Source organism: Symphalangus syndactylus, chromosome 1, assembly GCF_028878055.3.
Source record: "Symphalangus syndactylus isolate Jambi chromosome 1, NHGRI_mSymSyn1-v2.1_pri, whole genome shotgun sequence".
Taxonomy (NCBI): domain Eukaryota; kingdom Metazoa; phylum Chordata; class Mammalia; order Primates; family Hylobatidae; genus Symphalangus; species Symphalangus syndactylus.
The window spans coordinates 63,271,794-63,294,898 of record NC_072423.2 but is presented as its reverse complement, the minus strand read 5'-3'; the positions used below and the strand labels follow the sequence as shown (position 1 = coordinate 63,294,898).

The following is a 23,105-nucleotide window of genomic DNA, read 5'->3' as shown; positions in this document are numbered from 1 at the left end:
CTCCAACTCTTAGGGTCCAACAATCCTCCTGTCTCAACCTCCTGAGTAGCTGAGACTATAGGTTCATGTCACCATGCTCAGCTAATTTTTTTTTTTTCTTTTTTTAAGATTCAAGGGGTGCATGTGCAGACTTGCTACACGGGTACATTGCGTGATGCTGGTTTGGGCCTCTATTGATCCTGTCACCCAAACAGTGAACACAGTACCTAATAGGTAGTTTTTCAATCCTTACTTACCTCTCTCCCTAACTCTCTCCTTGGGGAATCCCCAGTGTCTACTATTCCATCTTTATGTCCATGTGTACCCAAGGTTCAGCTGCCATTTATAAGTAAAAACATGCAGTATTTGGTTTTCTCTTAATGTGTTAATTCACTTAGGATAATGACCTTCAGCTGCATCCATGCTGATGCTAAGGACATAATTGTGCTCTTTTTTATGGCTGCATAGTATTCCATGGTATATATATACCAAATTTTCTTTATCCAATCCCCTGTTGATGGGCACCTAGGTTGATTCCATGTCTTTGCTATTATGAATAGTGCTGTGATAAAATACACGTGAGCGTAGGTATATTTTTGGTAGAAGAATTTATTTTCCTTGAGTATATATCCAGTAATGGGATTGCTGGGTCAAATGGTAATTCTATTTTTCATTCTTTTAGAAGTCTCCAAACTGCTTTCCATAGGGGCTAAGCTAATTCACAATCCTACCAACAGTGTATAAACGTTTCCTTTTCTGCAAAACTTCGCCAACATGTTATTTTTTGCCTTTTTTTAGACGGATTTTTACTCTTGTTGCCCAGGCTGGAGTACAATGGTGCGATCTCAGCTCACTCCAACCTCCAGCTCACTCCAACCTCCGCCTCCCAGGTTCAAGCCATTCTCCTGCCTCAGCATCCCAAGTAGCTGGAATTACAGGAATGTGCCATTATGACCGGCTAATTTTTTTGTATTTTTAGTAGACACGGGGTTTTACCATGCTGGTCAGGCTGATCTTGAACTCCTGACCTCAGGTAATCCGTCCACCTTGGCCTCCCAAAGTGCTGGGATTATAGGCATGAGCCACCACACTGGCCATTTTTTGACTTTTTAATAACAGCCATTCTGACTGGTATGAGGTGGTATCTCATTGTGGTTTTGATTTGCATTTCTCTGATGATTAGTGATGTTAAGCATTTTTTCATATGTTGGCCACTTGCATGTCTTGTTTTGAGAAGTGTCTATTCGTGGACTTTGCCCACTTTTAAAGGAATTATTTAGTTTTTTTCTTGTTGATTTATTTAGGTTCATTACAGATTGTGGATATTAGTCCTCTGTTGGATGCATAGTTTGCAAATATTTTCTCCCATTCTGTAGGCTGTCCGTTTACTCTGTTAATAGTTTCTTTTGCTATTCAGAAAGTCTTTAGTTTAATAAGGTCCCAATTGTCAATTTTTGTATATGTTGCATTTGCTTTTGAGGACTTACCAGAAATTCTTCATTTAAGCCAATGTCCAGAAAAGTATTTTCTAGGTTTTCTTCTAGGATTTTTAGGGTTTGAGATCTTACATTTAAGTCTTTAATCCATCCTGAGTTAATTTTTGTATATGGTGAGACATGGGGGTCCAGTTTCATTTTTCTGCATACAGTTAGCCAGTTTTCTTTTTTATTTTTTTTTGTAGACAGCGTCTTGCTATGTTGCCCAGACTGGTCTTGAACTCCTGGCCTCATACAATCCTCTTGCCTCAGCCTCCCAAAGCGCTGAGATTATAGTAATGAGACACCATGCCTAGCCTAAACCAAATTTCTTATGTAGGAATCAATCCCAAAGAAATAGTTGGAAATTTGGCAGACTTTAACACAAAAATGTCTAGTAACTTTGTTTTGATACCCCCAAAATAGAACATAAATATCTGTTAATAAGGTGGCTAAGTATCTTACAATATGTCCATTTGACAAAAAAAATCTATGCAGTTATTAAAACTATTTCAAAGAATGACGTTGGTTAGACATTTCCTAAAAATGTATATAAAGAGCAAAGAAGATACTCACCCTTGGAATAATGTAGGGTAGGTAAATTTCAAGACAGACAGCACATACTGAAAAACAAACACCAAATTATTGGACATTTCAAATGATGGAAAATTGACAAACCATATAATCAAAGACATTTCCATTAAAAAAACATAACCACATAACTTAAGTAAATTCAAGTTTTAAAAAGGCCATTATTCCCACCAAAATCACAAACTGGGCAAACAAATGACCTCCCAAGTCATACTAAAGAAATTGAGCTGGCTGGGCACGGTGGCTCACGCCTGTAATCCCAGCACTTTGGAAGGCTGAGGCAGGCGGATCACAACGTAAGGGGTTCGAGACCAGCTTGGCCAATATGGTGAAACCCCGTCTCTATTAAAAATACAAAAATTAGCCAGGCATGGTGGTGCTCACATATAGTCCCAGTTACTCAGGAGGCTGAGGCAGAAGAATCGCTTGAACCTAGAAGGCAGAGGTTGCAGTGAGCAGAAATCGCGCCACTGCACTCCAGCCTGGGCAACAAAGTGAGAGTCTATCTCAAAAAAAAAAAAAAAAAAAAAAAAGTAAAGAAAAAGAAAAGAAAAAAGAGATTGAGCCGCTTTTTCCCAGGGCTACCAGAAGCCTGGCTGCCTTTTGGTTGGTGAAATGGAGCTGGCATCATGAGCAAACAGGGAAGCGTAGCAGCTGGGTCTGACATTACAGATGCTGGAACACTCAGCACCTTCCCAGATGTCAGAAATGTCACATTGTAACTCTAGCAGCCCCAGAGTAATTCAGACAAGTCCCTGGACACAGTCTGTTTTCTCAGGGTATCCACTTCATCTGTGGTCCAGTTTACCTAAAAATCCAATCCTTTCTTTGTTTCTTTTCAAGTAAAACCACATCCTAGTCTTTCTTTCCTTTGTTGTCCTTCAATTTTTAGGGTTTTGTATGTCTTTTGTATTAAATGATTTTTTTTCAAACTAATTCTGCATTTTAGGATTTTGTATGTTGTTTCCATTAAACGATTTTTTCAAACCAATTCTGCATAGGAGTCATAGTTTTTGCTGTGTTTTAGCATGTTACGGACTTTTTTTAAACCAACTCAGTTAAGGTCAGTTTCTATTTCTCTTATGTATATTTATGTATATTAATTAAATTTACAGCACTTTATGAGTGAAGGAATTGTGTTTTATCCTTCTGGGTATCTTTTCCATTTTTTTCCTATTATTGACCACTAAGAATTTACTTTTTTAAGTCTAAAACCATTAAATGGCTTTAGGCAAGGACTCTACTGATCCTTCACATGCTCTAAAAAAATGAAGTGGACTGGTGCTGGGCAAGTTTAAATATCTACTTTTTTCCCAGGGATTAGTCCACATAGAATTCCCCTTGTTTGAGCTCCTAAATGCCACAATTATGGCTAACTGCTTATGCGTTGTTCTACACTTCCTCTTCTTCCTTGAAATCTATTTACTACATAATTCAATAGTTCTTCCCTACTTTTCTGATATTTTTATTCTTACATGGAGAAAAGGAAAGGATTAAGTGAGCATCTGAGTCACAGCCTGAAATACCCTTAACAAGCTTCATTATGACAATAAATATTTAGTTTATTGTGTGCTTAGCTTTGGCCTACATACTGGGGGAAATCAAAGATCCTGAAGCTCTTGCCTCACCTTGCTAAAGAACAGAGAAAAAAGAAATCCAATTCCTCACGTCACTGAGAAGTGTTGCTCAGACAAAATGCTATTCTATTGAACAGCAAAGCCCTAGCAATGAGGTTCTTGAGGAAAGAGAAGGAGCCCTGGGTGCGGTGGCTCACTCCTGTAATCCCAGCTCTTTGGGAGGCCGAGGTGGGCAGATCACGAGGTCAGGAGTTCAAAACCAGCCTGACCAACATAGTGAAACCCCGTCTCTACTAAAAATACAAAAATTAGCTGGGCATGGTGGCGTGTGCCTGTAATCCCAGCTACTCAGGAGGCTGAGGCAGGAGAATCGCATGAACCCGGGAAGTGAAGGTTGCAGTGAGCCGAGATTGAGCCACTGCACTCCAGCCTAAGCGACAGAGTGAGACTCCATCTCAAAAAAAAAAAAAAAAAAGAAAGAGAAGGAGCAATTTGGGAGCCATTCACGCCTGTAATTCCAGCACTTTTGGAGGCCAAGGCGGGAGCTCAGGAGTTGAAGACCAGCCTGGGCAACAACATTTTTATCTCGACAAAAAATACAAAAATTAGCCAGACATGGTTGTGCAAGCCTGTAGTCCCAGCTACTTGGGAGGCTGAGGTGGGAGGATCACTTGAGCATGGGAGGCAGAGGTTGCAGTGGGCCAGGATCATACCACTGCACTCCAGCCTCGGCAACAGAGCAAGACTCTGTCTCAAAAAAAAAAAAAAAAAAAATTGGAGCCATTGAAAGGCGTGCAAGCAAATTTCTTATACTTATTATCCACTTGTAACTCTTTTTTTTCTTTTTTTTTTGAGATAGAGTCTTGCCCTGGAATGTAATGATGCAATCTTGGCTCACTGCAACCTTTGCCTCCCAGTTCAAGTGGTGTTCCTGCTTCAGCCTCCCAAGTAGCCATGACTATAGGCATGCACCACCATGCCCGGCTAATTTTTGGCTACTCTCAAACTCCTGATCTCAGATGATCCACCTGTCTCGGCCTCTCAAAGTGCTGGGATTACAGGCATGAGCCACTGTGCCTGGCCTTGTATCTCTTTTTTCAGTGAATTGTCTACTTCTGCCATTTACCCATTTATTTTCACTGAGGTTTTAGTATTTATTAATTTAATAAATTCTTTGTATTTTACAGATGCCAACCACTTGTCCAGAACAGAAATGAACTTTGCCTCTGAGCTGAAGGCTCAATTGCTATGAGGGGAAGAAGGACAGCTGGCTGCCTAGGGCCTGATTACAGCTGGAACCTCCCAAAGGATGGAGGAACATGTCATCAGCCTGGGCCAACCCAGGCCACCAAGCCAGAGCTCAAGGGTGTGGTGCTTTCTCCCCCCTCCCTACCTAGGGCAGCTTCCTTTGACAGCACACTTGCTGCTTCAAACTCCTAACAAATATCGACCATTCTTTCAAACAATAGAAGGGGGTCAGAATGAGCTATATAAGATCTTTTTCAAAAGAATTTTCTTACTACAAATAAATAGGGGAACAGCTGAAGGAGAAAATTACACTAAGAAATATGGAAATAGGCCGGGCGCGGTGGCTCACGCCTGTAATCCCAGCACTTTGGGAGGTCGAGACGGGCGGATCACAAGGTCAGGAGATCGAGACCATCCTGGCTAACACAGTGAAACCCCGTCTCTACTAAAAATACAAAAAATTAGCCGGGCGCGGTGGCAGGCGCCTGTAGTCCCAGCTACTCGGGAGGCTGAGGCAGGAGAATGGCGTGAACCCGGGAGGCGGAGCTTGCAGTGAGCCGAGGTCGTGCCACTGCACTCCAGCCTGGGCGACAGAGTGAGACTCCGTCTCAAAAAAAAAAAAAGAAAAAAAAAAGAAATATGGAAATAAACTGAAGTGGAGGCTTCAAAAAACTAGAAGAGAGCATCCTCTACTTTAGACAAAAAAAAAAATCTTCACTAACTCAAAAGAAAATTAATATAGCAGAGAAATTACATGCTCTCTGCCACATTAGAGTAGAATATGCTCATAGTAGGATATGCTCATAGTAGAATGAATATGCTCATGGGGTGTCTACTGCAGATTTCTTCCCAGTTGGCCTCTACTTAGTCCAAGCCGACCCACCCAGCCTTGGTTACCAGAAGGGAGCATCACCATCCTGGTTGAGAAGACGAAACAATGGCCATAAAAGGTTCAAGCTTATAAGAGATATAAAGTTCCTCACCAGAGTCCCATAATGTGCAACCTACCTGGCTCTCCCATCTCCTCTCCTCTACTCTTGAGCTCACCTCCTCCTCCCTCTGTAGACAATCTCCTTGGTCTCCCCTTCTTTTCTGCCTTCTGCTGTTCTTGACCTACTCTTTCCACTAGCTCTGACACTTCCCAACATCCCCAAGCTAAAGCATTCCAAACCATCGTATTTACATTCTTGGGACCCTTGGTCAGCTATGATTTCGATTATTCAGATTATATATTCCTGGGACCAAACAATTTGGTTTAATTTCATCTAACAGCTAGACGCATTATGCACATGGAAGGTATTTTGTCTTTTTATTAAATTTGTTGGCTGGGCACGGTGGCTCATACCTGTAATCCCAGCATTTGGGAGGCCAAGGCAAGGTGGGCATATTGCTTGAGCCCAGGAGTTAAAAACTAGCCTGAGTAACATGGCAAAACTTCGTCTCTATAAAAAAAAAATACAAAAATTAGCCAGGCATGGTGGCGCACACCTGTAGTCCCAGCTACTGAGGAGGCTGAGGTGTGTGGATCACTTGAGCCTGGGAGGCAGAGGTTACAGTGAGCCATGATTGCACCACTGCACTCCAGCCTGGGTGACAGAAGAAGACCCTGTCTCAAAAAACAAACAAAAATTTATAAAATGCCGTGGCACTCCAAAAAATTTTGTAAAAGTACCACAAATGAAAATGTACATCCAGGCCAGGCGTGGTGGCTCATGACTGTAATCCCAGCACTTTGGGAGGCTGAGGCGGGTGGATCACCTGAGGTCAGGAGTTTAAGACCAGCCTGGCCAACATGACGAAACCCTATCTCTACTAAAAATATAAATATTAGCCCAGCATGGTGGTACACACCTGTAGCCCCAGCTACTCAGGAGGCTGAGGCACTAGAATCGCTTGAACCTGGGAGGCGGGGGTTGTGGTGAGCTGAGATCACACCACTCTCCTGCAGCCTGGGTGATAGAGTGAGCCTGTGTCTCAGAAAAAAAAAAAAAGAAAGAAAAGAAAAAGAAAAGAAAGAAAGAAAATGTACATCCAAAGAGGGGCATAAATTTCTATGAACTAAATGCTATTTGTCTGCTTTTTTTTTGCTTAGTTAAAATGATTTTATCTAACCAATGCCATGGCTCATGGGCTTTCATGACAGATGTGTTAATCTAGCCCTTCTAGTGATTATATGGAAATAAAAGAAAGGTTATTCTGTTTTAAAGTAAAATTTTATCATTATATCCATCAAGTTTGCTAGACAAATTAGAATAAATTGAAAAAGCCAGATATTTCACAAATTTCTGAGTAGGTGCTACAAAAAACAAACAAACAAACAAACTGCCTTTAGTTTAGCTACTTGTCCCATGAGAAGAAAACAAATCTGTTAAAAGTTACTAATTACTGTCACAGTATAAACAAAAGATTGTCCTTACTTTTCTTCCAGAGTGATGACCACTTATCTTATAGTTTGCCACAACGGCAAGCACTAGGCCACCTACCTTACAAACATTATTTCTTTTGTTGTTGTTGAGACGAAGTCTGGCTCTATTGCCCAGGCTGCAGTGCAGTGGCGTGATCTCCACTCATAGCAACCTCCGCCTCCCTGGCTCAAGAGATTCTCATGCCTCAGCCTCCTGAGTAGCTGGGATTACAGGTGCCCACTACCAAGCCTGGCTAATTTTTGTGTTTTTAGCAGAGATGGGGTTTTACCATATTTACCAGGCTGGTCTCAAACTCCTGATTTCAAGTGATCCGCTCACCTCAACCTCCCAAAGTGCTTGGATTACAGGCCTGAGCCACTGTGCCTGGCCAACATCATTTCCATTAACTCTCACAACAACACTTTCTCTTTTTTTTTTTTTTTAAGACTGAGTCTTGCTCTGTTGCCCAGGCTGGAGTGCGATCTCGGCTCACTACAACCTCCGCCTCTCAGGTTCAAGTGATTCCCCTACCTCAGCCAACTGAGTAGCTGGAATTACAGGCGCCTGCGACCACGCCCGGCTAATTTTTGTATTTTTAGTAGAGATGGGGTTTTGCCATGTTGGCCAGGCTGCTTTCGAACTCCTGGCCTCAAACAATCCACCCGCCTCGGCCTCCCAAAGTGCTGGGATTACAGGTGTGAGCCACCGCGCCCAGCTACAACAATTTCAAGAGGACTCTTTGTCCCATCTTAAAGTTAAGAAACTTAGGTTTAGAAAGAGTAAGGTTCCAAATGCCAAGTAAGTGGAGCCAGGAAGTAAAACCCATCAATGCCTCCCAGGAAGGCTGCATTTATGGACCTTCAAAGGCTTATCGCCATAACTAAAAATCAACTGGAGGCCGGGCGCAGTGGCTCACACTTGTAATCTCAGCATTTTGGAAGGCTGAGGCAGGCGGATCACCTGAGATCAGGAGTTCGAGGCCAGCCTGGACAACACGGTGAAACCCCATCTCTACTAAAAATACAAAAATTAGCCCGGCGTGGTGGCACACACCTGTAGCCCCAGCTATTCGGGAGGCTGAGGCAGGAGAATCGCTTGAACCCAGAAGGCAGAGTTTGCAGTGAGCCGAGATCACGTCACTGCACTCCAGCCTGGGTGACAGAGCGAGACTCTATCTCAAAAAAATAAAAATAAAAATAAAAATCAACTGGAGAAGGAAAGGGGGTTGGGGAGCATCCTCAGAATATATAAAGGCAGCCATTCATTGTAGGAGAGGAGGTAGAAGGAAATGCTGTTTGTTGATGGTTCTTTTCCGGAGGAGAAGAGAGGGGAAAGGAAGAGCGGGGAGCAGGTGGGGAGCCCGCAGTAAGACCCCACAGTGGGGCCAGGTGGTCTTGCACCCTGTATTCCCACTTTGGCTGGGGCCAGCCCAGAGTCCAGGCCAGCAGGTAATGCCCCAGCCATGCCCACTCGGTCCTATTGGGTCCAACCTTTCCCTGCGTGGTACCAAACCTAAAGCCAGCTTCCCTCTCCTTGCAAAACAAAACCCCAAACCTGGCACCACTGCTTCTCTGCCTCCTCACCAAAAGGTTTTCATGATGTCATGACATTAGTTTAAACCTAAAACTAAATGTACGTTTTATTTTAAAAAATAATAATTCCATGAAAAACTCCTGAAGTGCTTACAATGGAGACGTACAAAAAAATTGATTAGGGAATCAGCAGTGTGAGGGGGAGACGGCTTAATCTCTTCTATTTAAAGGCTTCTGGAACTTCACAGGGGCTCTGGGACAGGGACGTGTTTAGAAAAAAGGCAGGATGTGTCAGATGTCTTCGGACTATTCCTCCCCGGGGGAGCAGGAGCCAATTGCTTGCTTTCTCTTAAAACTAGTCCACACAGCCCCAAACCAAGTTCCCGGGAAATGGCCAGCCCAAAAATCCTGTTTCCCTGGAGATGTACCGTGCTTTACAGTGCAGGAAACGGGGACAGTACAGGCCGGCAAATCCTATTTCTAAAAGAGCGTCCCACACACGGAGGAGGTTCGCTCTCCATCTCCATCGCCACCAGGAAGAATGAGGTAAAAAGCGGGAGGAGGCTCCGTTTGTCACGGGAAGATTATCCGACTCAAACCTCCCACGAGCAATCGCTGTCTCCCGCGCCCGCCCCCTCACCTTGTTCGTGAGGTAAGAAGCCAGGTAGCAGGTACAAAAGATAAGGCCGACCAGGGACCTCCTCATGCACATCTGTCAACTCGTCCCCTTCCCGGGGACCCACGGTGCCTGCCCAAATCCCCTGGCCGCCGCCCGACCCCCGCAGCAGCAGCAGCAGCAACAGCAGCAGCAGCAACAGCAGCAGCAGCCCCGAGACGGCCACGTGGCTCCGAGCTCCGCCAATCAGCGCGGGGACCGCCCCCGGCGTCTGCCTCCTTAAAGGGGCCACGCCCGCGAAGGACTGTCATCCTTCTTTTAAAGAGTAGAAAGTGGCAGAAGAGGAAAAAAACATACCGCAGTTCACAATACCCCATAAGTATTTAAAGAAAAATGTTCATTGCTATCTCTAAACTATGAGACCAAAATATTACCCGTGCTTCACTGAATTTTCCCAATTTTCTCCACTGAGTCTGTAGCGCTTTGGCAAATGACACAAAAAAGGTAACAGCAACAAATGTTCATTTAAAAGAGGGAAGGTGAAGGAAAAAGGAACTGGAATTGAGTATAGGTTTTTTGAGTTTCGTTTGTATTTAGGTAAAGTCATTCCATTCTCTTGACATTTCCATAAGATAAGAACCCTTTCCCAAGCACAGCCCCTATTCCTATTCCTATTCCTAGTCTCCAGGGTGGAAAATTGGACTCATGAGGCTTCTGGCAAATGTTAGTAAACATGCAAGAAAACCTATTGATGGACTTGGACAATAGCAAGAAGTGCCAGTGTTCTCTGCCCGTAGAAACACACAGAGATCGAGACGACGGTGAAACCCCGTCTCTACTAAAAATACAAAAAATTAGCCGGGCGTGGTGGCAGACGCCTGTAGTCCCAGCTACTTGGAGAGGCTGAGGCAGGAGAATGGCGTGAACCTGGGAGGCGAAGCTTGCAGTGAGCCGAGATTGCGCCACTGCACTCCAGCCTGGGCGACAGACCGAGACTCCGTCTCAAAAAAAAAAAAAAAAAAAGAAACACACAGATTTTCAGAAACACCCACACACGGGGAAACCATCACTCTTAAGCCACAGCAAAAGTCCTCCTGGCTCTCGGTGCTGGAGCAGTGGATGGAAAACGACACACCATCCCTTATGTAATTTTTCTGTTTTTCAGAGGCATGCCTTGTTTCTCTCTGCTCCCTCCAGCATTGAGGGAGGGCTGACCTCGGCTTGTCCCCTTGAAGCCACTCCCCAGCCACCACTGTCTCATCGCAGTCCTTTGCCTCTGCTCACTTTTCCACAGGTCTCTTCCTGGGCCTGCTGGTTGGTCTGCTGAGGGGACCAGCACAGAGATGGAGGTGAGCTGGTCACCCCTTCCCTCCCTTTTCTCCCAGTCTCCTTCAAACCACTTGTACAGATGGATATAGCTTTCTCTACCAAGACTGGATGATATGGTTTGGCTGTGTCCCCAAATCTCATCTTGAATTATAGCTTTCATAATTCCCACATGTTATGGGAAGGACTAGTGGCAGATAATTGAATCATTGAGGCAGTTTCCCCCATACTCGTCTCATGGTAGTGAATAAGTCTCATGAGATCTGATGGTTTTGTAAGGGGAAACCCCTTTTGCTTGGCTCTCATTTTTTCTTTCTTGCCTGCCACCATGTAAGACGTGCCTTTTGCCTTCCACCATGATTATGAAGCCTCTCTAGACCCGAGGAACTATGAATCCATTAAACCTCTTTTTCTTTATAAATTACCAACTCTCGGGTAAGTCTTTATCAGCAGCATGAAAACAGACTAGTACACTGGGTTATTAAAAAGGAAAAATACAGAACAGGAAGAGAGGAGATGAAGCTTCAAATGCACTAAATTTTCCTCTCCATAGAAATAAAATCATGTAAGAAGTTAACACTTCACAAGGAGGCCCCTTCACAAGCCTACACTCGCTTCTCACCTATTGCTCTTGCCCCAGGGTTTGTGTCTCCCTCTCCAAAACACCAGTCTTTAATGACAATTTAAAAAGATCATTGTGGCCGGGGCGGTGGCTCATGCCTATAATCCCAGCACTTTGGGAGGCCGAGGCAGGCGGATCACGAGGTCAGGAGATGGAGACCATCGTGGCTAATATGGTGAAACCCCGTCTCTACTAAAAAAATACCAAAAAAATTAGCCGGCCGTGGTGGCAGGCGCCACCTACTAAGTAGTCCCACGACTACTGGTGAGTGTCCCAGTACTCACGACTGAGTAGTCCCAGCTACTCAGGAGGCTGAGGCAGGCAAATGGCGTGAACCTGGGAGGCGGAGCTTGCAGTGAGCCAAGATCACGCCACTGCACTCCAGCCTGGGAGACAAATCGAGACTCTGTCTCAAAAAAAAAAAAAAAATCATTGTAACAAGACCAATAGAGATGTATAAAAGAAAAATTAGCAAACTAATACGACACTCTTAACCACCACTACCCACATAACCAATATTAACAGGTTGGTGTATTCTTCTACACCTTCCTCTGTATTCATAGATCAACATATACCCATTTATAATTTGTTGCCTCATGAAAATGGATCTAGCTATTCACATTGCTAAACAACTTACTTTTACAACTACAGGTCAACACATAGCGATTCCATTTTTTTAAAAAAGCTGCAGGCATTCCATAGTATGGATATACCATAATGTATTCAACCATTCTGCTGTTGACATAATTATGTTGTTTCTAGTCTTTTGCTACAACAAACAAGGCTATAGTAAACATCTTTGGACGTATGTCTTTACTTCCTGCTGGTTTAATTTCTGTAGAATAGATTCACAACAGGAGGATTGCAGAATCACAGTGTGTGTGTATTTTCTTAAATCATTACTTTCCACTTCCCTTTACTTTCTGTCTGTGGGAATCCTACTTAGGTCTAGCTCTTCTCAAGCACTTCAGGCATAACTTATTCTCCTCCCTTTTCCAGTACTACTTTTTAATACATGTTACAATAATTAGCATCTTACATTTTTTCCATATTGTGGTTCATGAAGAAAATGATAGTATTTGTTCAGAGCCCCAGGCTAAATTGCTGACACTGCTTGGAGTCTGAAATGGTGTCCAGGCCTCCCTGAAGATGAGGAGGAACTCCTGTAACTTTTGCCCAGCCACACCAGTTAAGAAGCTGTATTAGGCTGACTGTGTGGCTCATGCCTATAATCCCGGCACTTTGGGACGCTGGGGCGGGTGGATCACCTGAGGTCAGGAGTTCAAGACCAGTCTGGCCAACATGGTGAAACCCCATCTCTACTAAAAATACAAAAAATTAGCTGGGCATGGTGGTGTGTGCCTGTAATCCCAACACTTTGGGAGGCTGAGGTGGGCAGATCACCTGAGGTCAGGAGTTCAAGACCAGTCTGGCCAACATGGTGAAACCCCATCTCTACTAAAAATACAAAAAATTAGCTGGGCATGGTGGTGTGTGCCTGTAATCCCAACACTTTGGGAGGCCGAGGTGGGCAGATCACCTGAGGTCAGGAGTTCAAGACCAGCCTGGCCAACATGGCGAAACCCCATCTCTATTAAAAATACAAAAGATTAGCTGGGCATGGTGGGGTGTGCCTGCAATCCCAGCTACTTGGGAGGCTGAGGCAGGAGAATCATTGAACCTGGGAGCCAGAGGTTGCAGTGAGCCAAGATCACACCACTGCACTCCAGGCTGGGTGACAGAGCAATACCCTTTCCCCCAAAAAATTAAAACAATAAAAAGAAGCTGTATTAGAGTCAGGGTGTTGCATACCCTCTCTCCTCAGCCACATGGCAGCTCTTGGAGCACATAGGCACCCCTATGCTTAGCTCAGTGCCTTACACAAACTAGGTACACTGAGAAAGGCATGATGAAGGAATCTATCAACTGAATGAATGCATCAACGAAGTGATGTAGGAATGGGATTTTAAAATGTCAAATAGCATGGAACACATATAATACCAAAAAGGCCTGGAATCCATAACGCAAAAGACACCTACAGTCACCAACTTCCACATAGGCATCAAACAACCTCACAGGAGATTGCCTTTAAAGGGATATTGCTATTAAGAGGATAACAACTACAGCAAATGAGTAACTTAAATTGCATTGTCAGAAACACTTTTGTTGGTAAACTTCTTTGATAGTCGTTATTGCTTTGTTTCACTATTTGTCCAGGCTTTGTACAGTGTTGCCTAAAAAGTAATGAGTATGCCAATTCAGTTCCTAATTAAAGGTATTCATACTATATTGAGTTTAATCACACTTCTGTTACATATTATTATCAAAGAAATCTAATCATTCTTTTCTTTTTTTTTTCTTTGAAGTGAAGTCTTGCTCTGTCATCCAGGCTGGAGTGCAGTGGCATAAACTTGGCTCACTGCAATCTCTGCCTCCCGGGCTCAAGCGATCCTCCCATCTCAGTCTCCTGAGTAGCTGGACTACAGGCACATGCTACCATGCCCAGCTAATTTTTGTATTTTTTGTAGAGATGAACTTTTGCCATGTCACCCAGGCTGGTATCGAACTCCTGGACTCAAGCCGTCCGCCTGCCTTGGCCTCCCAAAGTGCTGGGATTACAGGCATGAGCCACTGCGCCCAGCCAAAATCTAATAGCTCTAATATAAGATTGTACTATTTAGTTATCTAATTTTATTTTAAAGTGTCAAAAAATAGGCAGAATGTGAAATTGGTTTCTGATCAAATGCAGAAATGCCAGTCGAGTGGTATGTATAAACGTATGTGATGGAAGATTATTAACATTGTTTTCAGACGTGTCGGGGAAATTCCAATGGCTTCAAAACAGAGAAGAAATTGGAAAGAAGTTGAGAGACTACGTTAGTTAGGATATTTTCTAGTGTAAGTCAGAGAACTTCTAACACATATTGGCTTAAATGATAAGAATACATTGGTTCATGTAACTGAAAAGTCCAGCTAGATCAGGCTTCAAGTATAGTTTGGTCCAGGTATTCAACAATACCTGGGGTATCACCAAGAACTAGGGTGACCATGGATCCTGATTTGCCTAAAACACTTCTGATTTATGCTTTTGTCCTAGCATAATTATTAACAGCACCCCTTTCATTCCTACAAGTGTCTTGGTTTGGATAATAAATGGTCACCAACCAAGAACCTAGTTTCTTCCTACCCTTGGCTCTGCTTTCCAGGGGGCCTGGGTTCTCACATGATTACTGCTGCCAGAGGAACCAGGGCTACCTGTGGCTCATTCAGCTTCAGAATGAGAATTTCTCTTCCCCCATTCAACAAACAACAATCCTGTGGTTCCTTAAAATTAGACCATCTCAGGACAAACGCCTACCCGGAAACAATCACTGTGTATAAGACAATTTAGTCTTCTTTAGTTACATGATTAAAATTTACAAAATTATTTAGAGATTGCATAGCCAGCAAATAAAGAACTAATTATGGCCGGGCGCGGTGGCTCACACCTGTAATCCCAGTACTTTGGGAGGCCGAGGCGGGCGGATCACGAGGTCAGGAGATCGAGACCATCCTGGCTAACACGGTGAAACCCCGTCTCTACTAAAAATACAAAAAATTAGCCGGGCGTGGTGGCGGGCGCCTGTAGTCCCAGCTACTCGGGAGGCTGAGGCAGGAGAATGGCGTGAACCCTGGGGGGCGGAGCCTGCAGTGAGCCGAGATCGCGCCACTGCACTCCAGCCTGGGCGACAGCGAGACTCTGTCTCAAAAAAAAAAAAAAAAAAAGAACTAAGTATTTGTTTTCCCTAAGTAAACTGCTTATCAAACTATATTATCCAAGCAAACACCTGATGTATAGTCTCTACATCAAAGGTAAATAAACCTTTGGAAAAGATAAATACAGCTTACATCACATAAATAGCATAAAGCATAAATCAGATAAATAAATAGTTATTTTTCCTAGAAGTTACTTTAGGAAACTTATTTCAGAGCTAAAGAGTCCTTACAAAGAAAATTTTTGCCCAGTAGAATTTGCTTGAAATCAATGGTTCGTATTTACCTGAGATTTCTCTGAGCTCTTTCAGTAGAAGAGCAAATTCAATTCAGGCCTTATTATTTCCCAATCATTGCTTAACTTGTTTTCTTTTACAATTTTTGCTTATCAAGCGGGAACAACCAGAACAGTGAGTCATGAAAATTGATACTGACATTAGCAGTAAAAGTGCTGAAAGATATTGCCAGAGGTATTGATTTTTCCAAAGCTGTAGTACTCTGTTACACAAACAAAGACTGAATTAAAACAAAATCAGCAGATTTTACATTGACGAACCATAGCTGTTAATGTGAGATTGAGGTAAACTTGCTATGCACATGAAAATATGTGCTCGTATTAATTGAGATGTTTGAGACCAAAGGGGCAGTATCATTAATTAATTAATTTATTTATTAAGATGGAGTCTCACTCTATCGCCAGGCTGGAGTGCAATGGCACGATCTCGGCTCACGGCAACCTCCGCCTCCCGGGTTCAAGCGATTCTCCTGCTCAGCCTCCCGAAGAGCTGGGACTACAGGCGCCCACCATGCCCGGCTAATTTTTTTTGTATTTTTTAATAGAGACGGGATTTCACCTTGTTGGCCAGGATGGTCTCGATCTTTCTCTCTTTTTTTTTTTCTTTTTGAGACGGAGTGTCTCTCTGTCGCCCAGGCTGGAGTGCAGTGGCGCGATTTCGGCTCACGGCAAGCTCCGCCTCCCGGGTTCACGCCATACTCCTGCTTCAGCCTGCCCAGTAGCTGAGACTACGGGCGCCTGCCATCACGCCCGGCTAATTTTTTTGTATTTTTTTTTTTTTTTTTTAGTAGAGATGAGGTTTCACCGTGTTAGCCAGGGTGGTCTTGATCTCCTAACCTCGAGATCCGCCAGCCTCGGCCTCCCAAAGTGCTGGGATTACAGGCGTGAGCCACCGCTCCCGGCCGGTCTCGATCTCTTGACCTCGTGATCCGCCCGCTTTGGCGTCCCAAAGTGCTGGGATTATAGGCGTGAGCCACCTCGCCCCGCCCATTAATTTTTTTGATAATATATTTATAAATACTCAATAAATGTTTATCGAATGAAAACAGAGGGAAGCTTGGATAAAACAATGACTTGTGGAATTTTTCCCCCACAAATCTTTTTTTAATAATAAATTTTTATGATAGCATACATGCAGAATTCTCAAAAGATGGTAGAAGCAGTAACACACATTTTGAAACTCCTTAAATCACCCTTAAAAAAGAGAGAATATAAATATCTCCCATGAATATAGATGCAAAAATCCTCAACCAAACACTAGCAGAAGGAATTCAGCAACATGAAAAAGGAATATACAGCTCGACCAAATTGGACTTATCCCAGGAATGCAACGTTGGTTTAACATACAAAAACCAATTCATATAATACACAATATCTAATAAAGGATAATTTATTATATTGATATAATAAAGGATACCTAGACATAGATAAGGCATTCGACAAGATTCAACACCCCTTCACAATAAAAACATTCAGAAGCTATGGCCAGGCCCGGTGGCTCACGCCTGTCATCCCAGCGCTTTGGGAGGCCAAGGCAGGTGGATTACGAGGTCAGGAGATCGAGACCATCCTGACTAGCATGGTGAAACCCCGTCTCTACTAAAAAAAAAAAAAAAAAATTAGCCGGGCGTGGTGGCAGGCGCCTGTAGTTACAGCTACTCGGGAGGCTGAGGCAGGAGAGTGGCGTGAACCCAGGAGGCGGAGCTTGCAGTGAGCCGAGATCGCGCCACTGCACTCCAGCCTGGGTGACAGAGCTAGACTCCATCTCAAACAAACAAACAAACAAACAAAAATTCAGAAGCTAGAAGTAGAATGGAACTTCCTCAATATCATAAAAGTTTTCTATAAAAACCCACAGCCTAACATCATAGCTAATGATGAAAGAGCGCTTTCCTCCCTAAGATCAGAAGCCAGACTAGAATAACCACCTTGTCACTTCTATTCAACACTGTGTTGGAGGCTCTAGCCAGGACAATAAGGCAAGGAAAAACTAAATAAATAAAAGGCATCCAGATTTCAAAAGAAGAAATAAAACTGTCTGTTATACAGAAGACAAAATTTCACATATAGAAAACCGTAAACAATACACTAAAATACTGTTAGAACTAGTAGATGAATCCAGCAAGTTGCAGAATGCAAGATCAATATACAAAAATCAATTATATTTCTGTACACTTGCAATGCACAATCTGAAAATAAAACTAAGGAATCAGTTTTATTTAAAATACCATAAAAAACATAATACTTAGGAAAAAATGGCAAAATAAATGCAAAATTTATTATCTGAAAACTACGAAATATTTTTGAAGGGCATTAAAGAAGACCAATTGAATTAATAAATAAATAAATAAAATTAAACAGAAAAATATCCCATGCTTATGGATTGGAAGACTGGATATTATTAAGATGGCAATAATCCCCAAGTTGATCTACAGATTCAATACAGTCCCAATCAGAATTCTAGCTGGTTTATCTTTCTCTGCAGAAATTAACTAACTGATCCTAAAATTCATATGGAAATTAAAGAGACCCTTTATAGCTAAAAATCTTGAAAGAGAAGAACAAAGTTAAAGGATTCATAGTTCTTAATTTCAGAGATTATTACAAAGCTACACTCAAGACAGTATGGTACTGGCATAAGGATACACACATAGACCAATGGAATAGAATTGAAACCGCTCACATTTATGGCCAATTGATTTTTGACAAGACAATCTAATGAACAAAGAACAGCCCTTTTTAACAAATGATGCTAGAAGCCAAGTACGGTGCTTCACACCTGTAATCCCAGGACTTTGGGAGGCCAAGGCAGGAGGATCACTTGAGCCTAGGAGTTTGAGACCAGCCTTGGCAACATGGTGAAATCCCCTTTCTACAAAATATAAAAATAAAAAGTAGTCAGGTGTGGTGGCGCACACCTCCCGGTTACTCAGGAGGCTGAAACAAGAGAATTGCTTGAGCCTAGGAGGTCAAGGCTGTTGTGAGCCATGATTGTGCCACTGCACTTCAACCTGGGTGACACAGCAAGATTCAGTCTCAAAATAAATAAATAAAAATAATTTTCCTTTTGTTTATCCCTCATAGTCAGATCATTATATATCAATTTTAAAAGATACTATGCAGTAAAGGGAGCAAAACAAAATCTCTGTTATTAAAAATGGCAATGGGTTAGATAGGCTTAAGAACTGCTGAGTCCCAGCTGACCCTAACTGAATCATATCTGTAGCATTTCATCTAATAATCTTATGAAACTACTCAGTAGTCACTAAATATACTATGGGCTTTCCTGCCCCTATGCCTAGTCTTAGGCTGTTCTTCCACCCAAACCAGCGTTACAGCTTCTCCCCAACCTTCATGACCTACTTTGGTGCCATGCAGCCTTTCCAGATCTCACTACCCCACAATGAATCCTGAAATGTTTGTGTCTATAGCTGTCATTTGGAAACAAATCATGCACTCTTTGAGATAGAAGTGTTATATTGTTATTTAATGTTATTGTGTGACTATTGTTATCTCTCCAAGTGCTATCTCACAGTTCTTTGTTTTTCCCAAAGGACTTTGGGGGCATCCTAGGTAGTTAATAGACAGTTGTTCATTGCCTGAAACAGCTATTTGCAGAATAGACTTATTTCAATATTAAAAACTAAAGAGCCTTATTTCTGTTCTCTTTAGAGACCAAAGAATCTGCTGATTCATGTGTTTAGACAGGGCCGATTCTCGAATAGTTTTGTTCCTGCTGAGAACCAGTGAGTTTGGCCGGGCACGGTGGCTCACGCCTGTCATCCCAGTACTCTGGGAGGTCGAGGCGGGCGGATCACGAGGTCAGGAGATTGAGACTATCCTGGCTAACACGGTGAAACCCTGTCTCTACTAAAAAAAAAAAAAAAAAAAAAATACAAAAAAATTAGCTGTGTGTGGTGGTGGGCGCCTGTAGTCCCAGCTACTCAGGAAGCTGAGGCAGGAGAATGGCTTGAACCCGGGAGGCGGAGCTTGCGGTGAGCCGAGATCGCGCCACAGCACTCCTGCCTGGGCGACAGAGCGAGACTCTGTCTCAAAAAAAAAAAAAAGAGACAGAGCCAGCAGTGAGTTCATCAGCAGAGAAGACAGGGAGTAGGAACTGGAGCCAAAGCCTCTAAACATTGTGCTTACTCTGCCTGACAGCGATACGGCCATTTCCCCATTCAAGGACTCACTATTAAATCACGTAGGACTAAATGCTCTAAATGCTGTTATTGGTAAACCACATTTTTCCTATTAGCAACATTCGTAAATGTAGAATTTGTAAATATTGTGCATGTCCTTCTATCTTCCTTCTGAAGGAGTGCATAGTTGGTGGCATCAGGTATGTATCTTAACTGTCAACAAGCAATCATTAAAATTGTTAAACCACAAAACCCATGGGAACTCATTCCATAACAAGGGATTAATCAACTTCCCTTGTCCTTACAGCCTGCCCTCCCTACTTCCTTGCCTCATTTAAAACCTTAGGGTCTTCTGGAACTATTCATTTCCCTCCAGGGCAGGGCAGCATTCTTCACTCTTCCCAGCACAGCTCCCAAAATGTTATTCCTGGCCCCTCAGGTTGTCAGGTCTCTCGAGTCTCTAACCATTCCATTATCATGACCTCTAAATTTCTTTATCAGCATCATCTACCAATCTCTTGGGTACAATCTGCACATTGTCTAAGACTGTGGCACCAGTACATTCTCTTCCACTCTACCTCAAGTCCTGCCATCTTGCTGGGTGGTTTTAGGGTCCGTGCATATCACCCATCCAATACGCTGACATTTTTATCCTGATCCGTTAAGCTTCCCAACCTCAACCTCACCACCTCTTCATTATGGCTTCGTCTGACCTCAGAATTGCTGCATCTTCTCTACCTCTAAAATCCTTCAATAGCCCACTATCTTTGTCACTTTTTTTATAAATTGAGGTGAAATTCACTTAACATAAAATTAACGTTTTAAAGTGTAAAATTCAGCATTTAGCAGATTCACAATGGTGTGCTGCCACCACCTATATCACCCCTAAAGAAAACCCCATTAAGCTTACCCTTGAAGCGGTCACTCCCCATTATCCCCTCCCCACTCATTCCCTAGCAACCCCCAATCTGCTTTCCATTATTATAAATTCACCTATTCTGCATTTTTCATATAAATGAGTTCATAGAATATGTGACCTTTATGTCTGACTTCTTTCACTCAGCATCTTGTGAGTGATGCTCATCCACATTGTAGCATATATCAGTACTTCAGTCCTGTATTAGCTTGCTAGGCTGCCTTAACACGATACCATAGACTGGGTGATTATACAACAAACATTTATTTTCTCATAGTACTAGAGATTGGAAGTTCAAGATCAAGGTACTGGCAGGGTTGGTTTCCTCTGAGACCTCTCTTCTTGGCCCACACATGGCTGCCCTCTGGTTGCCTCTTCCCATAGTCATCTCTGTGTGTATGACTATGGTGCTAGGGTTTCTTCCTCTTTTTATAAGGCCACTAGTCATACTAGGTTAGGGCCCCATCCTGATGGCCTTATTTTAACATAATCACCTGTTCAAAGACCTTATCTCCAAGTATGGTTACATTCTGAGATACTGGGAGTTAGGACTTCAAATATGAATTTTGTGGGGACACAAAATCAACCCATAACTTTTCCTTTTTGTGACTGAATAATATTCTATTGTTTGTATATATCATATTTTGTCCATTTATCCACTAATGGACATTTGGTTTGTTTCTACCTTTTGGCTACCATGAATAATGGTTTTGTAAACATTCACATACAAGTATTTGGTTATCTGTTTTCAGTTCTTTGGGGTATATACCTATGAATAGGATTTCTGGGTTATATGATAATTCTATGTTTAACTTTTTGAGGAACTGCCAAACTGTTTTCTACAGCAGAGCACCATTTCACATTCCTACAATCCATGTACGAGGGTTCCCATTTCTCCACATCCACACCAACTTAATTCTTTAGCTCCAGAAATTGTCCTTTCTCCCACTGAATTTCTTTACTCCAATGCATCAAAATCTCCCATCCCTAACTCCCTACATTCCTCCTAACAGCCAGCTCCTTTTAAAGTTACGTCCAGCCAGGTGCTGTGGCTCATGCCTGTAATCCCAGAATTTTGGGAGGCCGAGGCGGGCTGATCACCTAGGGTCAGGAGTTCAAGACAAGACTGGCCAACATGGTGAAACCGCACCTCTACCGAAAATACAAAAATTAGCAGGACGTGGTGGCACGCGCCTGTAATCCCAGCTACTCAGGAGGCTGAGGCAGGAGAATCACTTGAACCTGGGAGGTGGAGGTTGCAGTGAGCCAAGGTCGCACCATTGCACTCCAGCATGGGCGACAGAGTAAGACTCTGTCTCAAAAAAAAAAAAAGCGAAAACAAAACATTATGTCCACAGCCATTATAAACCACATAATTCATTCTGTGTTACATCAGGCTCTCCAACTTTCAGCTTTCTGATATAGGAATAACAATATCCCCCAGAATTGTTGTAAGAATAGGCCAGGAGTGGTGGCTCATGCCTGTAATCCCAGCACTTTGGGAGGCCAAGGTAGGAGGATCACTTCAGATCAGGAGTTCAAGACCAGCCTCAGCAACATAGTGAGACCACATCTCTACTAAAAATTTAAAAATCAGCCAGGCTTGGTGGCACGTGTCTTTAGTTCCAGCTATTCAGGAGGCTGAGGTGGGAGGATCACCTGAGCCCATGAGTTCCAGGTTGCAATGAGCTGTCACTCAGCCTGGGTGACAGAGGGAGACACTATCACGAAAACAAAACAAAACAAAAAATAGAACCTAATGAGCTAATGTATTTGAAATGTTTAAACACGTAGTAAGCGTTCAGTAAATGGTAGTTATGATGATGGCTACTAAATTTTTGTTTTCAGCCCCTATTCTTTCTCATAAACTCTAGACTGCCTGTTGGCCACTTTCAAACAGCATCCATACAGTTTGTTCATTTGCAAATGTTTATTTCTTTTCTTTTCTTTCTTTCTTTTTTTTTTTTTTTTTTTTGAGACGAAATCTGGCTCCGTCTCCCAGGCTGTAGTGCAGTGGCATGATCTCGGCTCACTGCAAGCTCCGCCTCCCGGGTTTTACGCCATTCTCCTGCCTCCGCCTCCCGAGTAGCTGGGACTACAGGCATGCACCACCTACGCCCGGCTAATTTTTTTTGTATTTTTAGTAGAGATGGGGTTTAACCGTGTTAGCCAGGATGGTCTCAAACTCCTGACCTTGTGATCTGCCCACCTCGGCCTCCCGAAGTGCTGGGATTACAGGCGTGAGCCACCGCGCCCGTCTGCAAATATTTCAGTGCCTACTATATGCCAGTCACCATGCTAGGCACTGGTTTACAATAGTGAACACAATTCCTGCTCTCCTGGGAGGAAAAAAAAAAACAGATAGGCAAATAAATGTGTATTTACAGTTTTTGATAGCTGCTGTGTTCCATAAACAACCTAATTGTGACATGTATAATACAAAATTAATTCTATAATCTTCCCTTCAAACCATATCTCCAGGCGCCGCCTTCCACCCAGTCAACCAATCAAAAAACGGAAGTTATCTCAGACTTCTTGACCTCTATTGAGATGCCTGCCTCCCATCCTGCCCTGCCCCCATCTGGCACTGCCAACATCGGCACCAAAACCCAAGAATCAAATCTTGGA

The 23,105-nt window shown here is 43.0% G+C and overlaps 1 protein-coding gene across 14 annotated transcripts in view; it reads right to left on the bottom strand.

Annotated features, from left to right (window-relative positions):
- TMEM241 (transmembrane protein 241) overlaps positions 1 to 9,667 on the bottom strand; it is a 147,766-nt gene extending 138,099 nt beyond the window's left edge. For 5 of the 14 annotated variants that reach the window (XR_010115395.1, XR_010115393.1, XM_063616688.1 and 2 more), the window contains exons 1-2: positions 9,448 to 9,612; positions 2,031 to 2,077 (exon numbers count right to left, since the gene is read on the bottom strand). Coding sequence is in view for 9 of the 14 variants with exons in the window: in XM_063616688.1 (XP_063472758.1) it covers positions 2,031 to 2,077; positions 9,448 to 9,519 (119 nt within the window). In the remaining 5 variants the exon portion in view is untranslated. Of the gene's footprint in view, positions 1 to 2,030; positions 2,078 to 9,447 lie in introns of all 14 variants that reach the window. The other 9 variants (XR_008649994.2, XR_010115480.1, XM_063616761.1 and 6 more) reach the window with 7 other exon arrangements.
- Between the last annotated feature and the right edge of the window lie 13,438 nt (positions 9,668 to 23,105).